The sequence below is a fragment of the Coffea eugenioides genome, chromosome 1 (assembly GCF_003713205.1).
Source record: "Coffea eugenioides isolate CCC68of chromosome 1, Ceug_1.0, whole genome shotgun sequence".
Lineage (NCBI taxonomy): Eukaryota > Viridiplantae > Streptophyta > Magnoliopsida > Gentianales > Rubiaceae > Coffea > Coffea eugenioides.
The window spans coordinates 38,364,423-38,372,474 of record NC_040035.1 but is presented as its reverse complement, the minus strand read 5'-3'; the positions used below and the strand labels follow the sequence as shown (position 1 = coordinate 38,372,474).

Genomic DNA, 8,052 nt, shown 5'->3' with positions numbered 1-8,052 from the left:
TTGATATTTGGCCCTGTTGGGGGGAAAATGGGGACTAGAGGAGGAAAGTGAATGGTATAAATTTTGTGACCCATTCTTTCACATTTTTTCTAAAAAAATTTCTAAGGTCACCTTTAAAATTATGTCAAAATTGTAGATGTATTATAGGAATTTAAGGGAGCCCCAGTGCCCCCCTTTAAATCCGCCCTTGCCACTTTCCATATAATTTCATGAGTTTTTTATCAATTGTCCTAAATTGATCGAAATCGACAATATTCTAGGAGTAAATGTGTTTTTGGTGAAAGTGAAACTTTGTGGATGAAATTGATCGATCATCCAATCATTAGGAACGAAAAGTGCATTTTTTCCTTGAGCTGGCATCCCACCCTACCCCGTACATTGGGTTTGCATTTAAAAACATTTATGAACTTCAACTCCATTTTTTGTTTTGCTTATATAATGTGCAGGTCGATGAAAATAGATTAATGGGACTGTACTTTACGGGTTGATGATGCATGCAGGATTTCCTCTACTTAATCATCAAGTAGACCAGAAATATTCCCAATCACCAACCGCCTAAAGCGCCACTATTTCAAAGCCTTCACAGCACGCCTTCAGCCTCAATTGTAACATTTTCCAAACCCCAAAAAAAAAAATCACCCCGTCAAAAGCGCCACTTTAGAACACGCCTTAACAATAACACCAAAAAAAAACCCTTTGAATCAAAACCTTCACACACTCCGCCATTCCTCTGCAATACCCAAACCCCACTGTCCTCTCCTTCTCCCAGCTGATTCTGACTCACTGAGTTTAACCGAGTTCACCGGGTTTGCAGCCGTTCCAAACCTCCAATTTCACGAGGAAAGAAAAGATGCGAGCTATCCATCGATTCGTGTCGCGTTTCTCCATTAACCGTTGTTCCAAAAATCAACCCACATTCAAAACCCGTATTCCTTTCTCTCTTTCCGAAAAACCCTTCTCTTCAAACCCTCCTTCGAATAACGATAAAAGTACGACTTCCGGTTTGGGCAGCAGCTTCGGCGTTCCTTCCGGCGATGGCGGCGGCGGCGGCAGCAGCGACAACTTGGGGTGGGATAACCCAAGTTCTTCCTCATGGTCTACTGGCCTGACCAAAGAACACTTTGACGGCGAAGTAGTCGGACAGCAGGTGAGCCCTGTATTGGGCCCGAACCCGGCTCGGCCAGAAGGTGGAATGGGAGTTGGAGGCAGTGGTATGGGGCAGGCGCGGTGGACGGATGAGGAGATGATGCGCATTAGGAGGTTACAGGCCGAGAATAGGAAAAGTAGAGCGTTTGTGGAAGGATGGAAGAACAGGATGGTGCAGATGAGTGTCCTGATGAAGCAAGTGAGAGAGCCTGGGGCTCGAGGATCATATTTGAAGGACTCGGAGAAGGCTGAGATGTATCGGAAACATAAGGAGAATCCCGAAGTATATACGGTGGAGAGGCTTGCCAAGGACTACAGGGTTATGAGGCAAAGGGTCCATGCGATTTTATGGCTGAAAGAACAGGAGGAAGAGGAAGAGAAGAAGTTAGGCCACAAGTTGGACGATTCGGTTGAGCTTTTGTTGGATGCATGCCCCGAGTAAGTTAACTACTTTTCATCAGAAATTTCGTAGGAAAAGTAGTCTTTTTATTGATTAATGATGCTGTTAATTGGTTTCGAGAATGTTGAGTTCTACTATGAAATGCTTTGTTGTAACAGTTAGTTTTTTGAGGGGCTTCTACCCAGGACAAGCAATTAGAGGCCTTGTTAGTTTTTTGAGGGGCTTCTACTCAGGACAAGCAATTAGAGGCCTTGTTAATGGCAATTGGAAGAGACTCTCCTGCTGCTAATGCAACTAGGAATTGACACCTTATTATCCTAATTTCTAGTGCCACTTAATTAGGCTATGCATCCGGTTCTGTATTCTTTCTTTCTAACTGATGTTGGAGATTCTGTTGTCATATATTGCTTAGTGTTATGTCATTTATGTGAATTTGGAAGTAGTTTTCTACCATATACAAGGTGCTTTTAGGAAGAGGAGAAGCTATCACCCTATAGTGTTTACTTTATAAGGTTTGAAGTTCTGTGTTTAGATGGTTGATGTTTTGTTTGTCATAACAGTTCTTACTATTGGGTAATAGTTGAGGCTCAGATGTTTGGTTGGAGTTTTGATCTCTATGTTACTGAGGTTGAAGTTTTTTTGGTCATTTCTTGCTTAATATGCTTTGAATTGGGAAGCAGATTCCAGTGCTGGATATAATGTATTTAGGATGAGAAGATATTAAATTATAATATTTTGATATGTGTGCCTTTGTATAGCTGAAATTAGGTAGCAGAAATTGAAGCTTCTTTCTCCTGAATAATGAGCTGTTGGTTTTTGACGGTTCGAGTTGATTAACATTCTTTTAAGAAAATAATGAATGTGCGTGTTAGCAGTTTGCTGCTTGATACGTCTACTTATCAATGTTAGTGAACATTAATTTGCAAGTGGGCCTTCAAAATTTGGAGTGCCATGTTGGATTTAAATCATAGGGAACATTCTAAAATAGGAGATAATTCCCATGTGGTTAAACTTTTTTTTGTGCCATATTATTTGGAGGAAGGATTGGTCTGGTGTGTTCTTACAGAGTCAGAGTTGTCTGGAATGTGCTCAAAAACTAGTTATTAATATTCTGTGTGAACTCTGATTCTTGATGTCAATATTTACTGGCTTTGTGTATTCTAATTTTCTGTGTGAACTCTGGAATGGGCCCAAACCCAACACGGCCCAAAAATTCCTCAGATTGTTTCACTTCCCTGTTTCTTAATGCCATCTTGTGGACTCACATAATTGTCCAACTTTTAGTTGCTTCTTCAGCCATTGGCTGATCTCTGCATAGTTTGCGCTGGTCCTGTCTCTCTGTATTCCTTAGGTTTGATTCATATTTTGAATTACATCTCACTGTTAGTGAAACTTTTGAACTGTTATGTCTTTGTTATTAACTTTCTATTGTAAATGGACTTCTGTTCACACAGTTTGACTCCAAGCAATAAAGGAACCAGGCTTCCTTAACTTGACACTGAGATGCTACATGCATTATGAATTTGGATGTTTATTGACTCTGTGAAATGGGAAATGTGGATATGTTTGTTTGGTGTATTTTATTTTTCTCTCTTCGCATACTTTACTTTGCTTCAGATGATCAATGTTGCTTGCATTCCGATGTTTAACTTGCACATTGATTTTCTTGAGGTGCATCATGCACTGTATTGTTTCCGATGCTTGTGTCAAAACTAATGTTAACTGATCCCTATTTTTATCTCATAACAAAATTTTGAAAAGTTATAGAGCTTGCATCTATTCGGCTGTCTCGTGTATTTTTCCTCTTTGGTTGTGAAATGGTGCCAACTTTGATTGATCATAGCTGATGAATGACGTCAATAGATTTATCAGTTCACGAGTAATTTTACCTTAACATCTGAGGCTGATATGGTTCTCAGCTCAGATAAACCTAAAAAGGCACAAGATACTGTAATCTAGGTTCATTTGTATGATGGTAAGGAGGAATGTTCCTTCTCATCTTGCTGACAAGAAGTTCAACTTGGTTATATTTTCCATCATACAATTGTTTTTTGCAAGTCTAAATGATCTTTTCTGAGTCAATTATTTACTTTGCCTGTCCTAAATATTGAGTTTGTAACTGCACCTGTTCGGGATTAGAAAAGTCATTTAATAAGTTTGTGGTATGTTTTCTGCTCTTATGTGTTAGTTCTGAAGCTGCTAACCATTAAGTTTCCATGTTTTGCATAAATTTTGTCTGCAGAAGCCTCTGATATCCATGAAAATTCTGGCAGAAGTTCGAAGACTAGAGTTCCTGAAAGTTATACAATTCAGTGGTTTACGTTTTCAAACAATTATCTACAGGATCTTGCTGCTGAGTTTGGTGGATGTTACATTGTTTGGACTGCATGTTATAACATATTTCTGTTGGACTTCACTGTAACCAACTGTTAGTCCACCTGTACTCCCATGTGTTCACAACTTATGTGCTCTGTTGTGCTAATATAAATTTCTTTATGACACTGGTTTTTTAGTTATTTACTCGACATTGTTTACTGCATGATCATCTTTGCCACCAATTCAACGTTCCATGCAAAGATAACTTTTTCTTTGTGGTGTAGTGTGTGATTTCTCTTTATGAAACTGACATGGTTGGCTATCTGTTTTCTTGTTTCCCTAATTCAGAATTTATGGTTCTGCAGATTTTTCAATTCTCATGATAGGGAGTTTCATGTTGCATCTCTTCCTTACAAGCCGGACTTCAAAGTGTTGCCTGAAGGTTGGGATGGCACAACTCGGGACCCTGATGAGGTCCATTATGAAATATCCATGAAGGAAGACGAGATGCTATATCAAGAGTTTCTCCAGAGATTTAACTTCAACAAAATGAAGGTAAGCTTGTAACCTGGTCATCTACCTTGGTAATGGGATACTAGTGTCTGTGATAAAATGAAAAGAAAGGAAAGAGATGTTTTCTGGTCTTGATAGTTGTCAGTTGGACATACCAGAAAGGGAAAGAAGACATTGAAATGGAGGAAATTAGCAAGTCTATGAAACTGTATGCGCATTGGAATGAATCTGCGGTTGCTCATCTTGAAGATGAGTCATGATTGCTTGATCCTTTTGAAGGACCATGCTTTTATTCACTCTTCTTATTCTGCAAGTCTGCATTTCAATCTTAAAATTTTCATTACCTAGAGATTCCTCTTTAAAAGGACCTAAAGTTTGTCCTGATTCTGGTTAATGTTTTTTTTCTTCTTACCAAGTCTGGGTTATTAAGAGAAATTATATAGGTTTGAATCCAGTTTGAATTTGTAGGAAATCAGTAGTAACACCTAATAGGTGGGAGAACTACAAGAATAACGTTTGCTTAGGGGTAATTTGAAGGGAGTAACAGTGATTTCTAACAGTTTAGAAAAGATTATCTTGTCAGTGCAGCTTCAAGCATGCATTCTTCTACACTTGTAGTTGATAAATTTCGAATTTTCTCGAGTAATTTATTTTGCTTGGATTTTGCAGATGGCTAAGCAGGTGAAATGCCACAAGTATAGCCGGATTCGGCCATCTGAAGGATGGAACTACACAGTTGAGAAACTAGGTCCACGGGGCAAGCGGGGAAATGGTGGTGGCTGGAAATTTGTCAGCGCCCCAGACGGTTCCACCAGACCTCTAAATGAGTACGAAAAGATGTTTGTGAGGAGAGAGACTCCTCGCAGACGTAGAAGAATTCTTCCGTGATATTGGTTGCAGATGAATGCAAAGTCATCTGATGATTTCAGGAAGCTTAGTTAGTCAATGAGGATGTTCTGGATATCTTCTTTTCTGTATTCATCTTCTCCTGAATTTTGTACCAGCTCATGGAAGCTAATCATGTTTACCACTGCAATCTCTTTGTAGATTATCCTTTCATTCTGCTATACTAGTGACTCTAAGAGCTGTGCAGTGGAAAACAGCATGACATGAGCTCCTCTTTCTCTCTATTTTTTATTGTAACTCATAGTCATTGCCTAACAATTTAGCAGTCCATTTCTGTTGCATGGAAGTGGAGATCCTTTGATCCAGCGGGTACTTGAGGTTTTGGTGATCGGTTTTAATGACTAAATGTCTGCCTATCATTTCTTGGTCTCCAATTTTGCACACCACACGCTACTGCTAGCATTTTCCTTTCATACAAAGACATCCCTTGATGTTTATGGGCCAAAATTCCTTCTGAAATGAGCAAGTGGCTTGGAATTCCAGGAAATATATTGACACAATTGATGCAGAAGCTAGTACAAGTTCCTAGTCTCTAATTCCAGGAATAACAGTAATGAAGAATACTCCGACTACAAGAAATGAGAAATTGTATCGCAATAATGAAATTGAGAAAAAAGAAGAATGCAAGGGAAGGTGGACCTTTCCAGACTGATATCTGCCCTTCCTTTTTAGTTCCCACTTATTACATCAAGAACCCCAGAACCTAACTGACGAGTAGTTATCAGAATAAAATAAAAGTACAACCCTTGAAGCTATAGCAAAGGTGGTCATATGAATCATTGGTGCATCAGACAGATATCTATTTGGGATTTCATTTCATGTTTTTATTTGGTTAACGTACTCTGAAATTCAGCTGGTCTAAATTAGTTGATTGGAACTACGCTTGACGTTGCAAAATCTAATGCAGCTCGATCTTCATTTTGGCAAATTGTCATGCTTTTATTCTAACTACTGATCAACTATGCTACTCTCTTTGGAATTGCATGCGTGTCTTGGTTCCTGTTTGATAAAAAAGCCAATTTATTGACAAATTTCCACCAGGATGAAGTGAATATATCCGTTAAAATTTTAAGTTTGTTTTAGAGAAGCCTCTGAATTAAAGGAAAAACTTGTGTGATGCCTTGGAGTCACTTAATCTTGGTCCACGCGGAGTCACTTAAGTTAGATGTAACTTTTGGAGGAATATGAATTAAATCAAGAGTACTGTTAGTGTAGTTACACTAGCAGGATTAATTCATGTTACATAACCCCTGAAATCAAATTTGAAATTTAAATCATGCACATATGACATACATCCATAGTTGCTAGAGTAAGAAAATCACTACACTGTCTATACATCATGTAAATATAACATACATCCATAACTACTAAAGTAAGAAAATCACGAGATTATGCATATCTGACATATATTCATAACTGTTAGAGTAAAAAAATCACTACACTATCAGTGCATCATGCACATGTAACATACATCCATAGCTGATAGAGTAAAAAAAATCACTACATGCTCATGTAACATATATTCATAGCTACTAGAGTAAAAAAATTACTATACTGTCAGTACATCATGCACATGTAGTCACTATAGTAAAAAAGTCACGGGTAAGAAAATCACTACACTGTTAGTGTATAAAAATGCACATGTAGTCACTATAGTAAGAAAATCACCACACTATTAGTGTATAAAAATTTAATCACTATAGTTAGAAAATCACTATTAGTGTACAATTTTTTTTACACTAGTAGGATTAGTTCATGTTACATAACGTGAATTCAAATTTGAAATTTAAATTATACACATATGACATACGTCCATAGTTATTACGGTAAGAAAATCACGAAATCATGTATATGTGACATACATTCATAGGTGCTAAAGTAAGAAAATCACCACACTGTCCGTACATCATGCACATGTGATATACATCCATAACTGTTAGAGTAATAAAATCACTACACCATTAGTGCATCATGCACATGTAATATACATTCATAGCCGATAGAGTAAAAACATCACTACGCACGCATATGACATATATTCATAGCTATTAATGTTAGAGTAAAAATATTACTATAGTGTTAGTGCATCATGTATATACAACATACATCCATACCCGCTATAGTAAGAAAATCAACAAAAATTAATGAATTGAATGGATTTTGTGTATTGGATACAACGAAACTTCCTCCAATTGATATGGATTCTATGTATTAGGAGGGGGGGGGGGGGGCGGGGGTTCCGTTTTTTGTGTAGTCTCACCAATTAGACAACTTTGATTCTCATAATTTAATTGATATGAAAACTCTTTTAAGTAACTCAAAAGTAGAACCAGCCGGTGTGTTGATGCTGCCCAGGATCGAACTGGGGACCTTTAGTGTGTAAGACTAACGTGATAACCACTACACCACAGCATCTGATTGGCCATCCGTTTCTAACATCTGATTGGCCATCCGTTTCTAATATCATTCTGAGCACAACCATTTTTCCCTTTCTCAATGTTATCAAGAACCAGGTTGAAGTAATCTAATCATAATCTTGTGCTTCCAACGCCTAACTCAATTGGCAAGAAAATTAGCTGAGTAAAAAAAAAAATCTGATGTCTCATCTAAATTTTGTTTTTCGTTGGCCCTTGAATAATTAAAATTATACACTTTAAGAACTTTAAATGACTTTAGGCATAAATTTGATCGGATTTAAGGGGCATTTTGTTCATTTGTAATTGAAGTTTTCAGACTAGCATCAGAAATCCTAAAAAGAGGTGACCCTTCAA

The 8,052-nt window shown here is 37.7% G+C and overlaps 1 protein-coding gene and 1 non-coding gene across 2 annotated transcripts; one reads left to right on the top strand and one right to left on the bottom strand.

Moving 5' to 3' along the window:
* Positions 1 to 681: 681 nt before the first annotated feature.
* On the top strand, positions 682 to 5,627 carry LOC113749453. The gene is made up of 3 exons (XM_027293204.1): positions 682 to 1,584; positions 4,228 to 4,417; positions 5,045 to 5,627. The coding sequence occupies exons 1-3, from the start codon at positions 851 to 853 to the stop codon at positions 5,261 to 5,263; spliced, it is 1,143 nt and encodes a 380-aa protein (XP_027149005.1). The 5' UTR covers positions 682 to 850; the 3' UTR covers positions 5,264 to 5,627.
* Positions 5,628 to 7,623: 1,996 nt separating this feature from the next.
* Positions 7,624 to 7,696, bottom strand: TRNAV-UAC. The gene has a single exon. It is a non-coding gene; the product is annotated as a tRNA-Val (tRNA).
* Between the last annotated feature and the right edge of the window lie 356 nt (positions 7,697 to 8,052).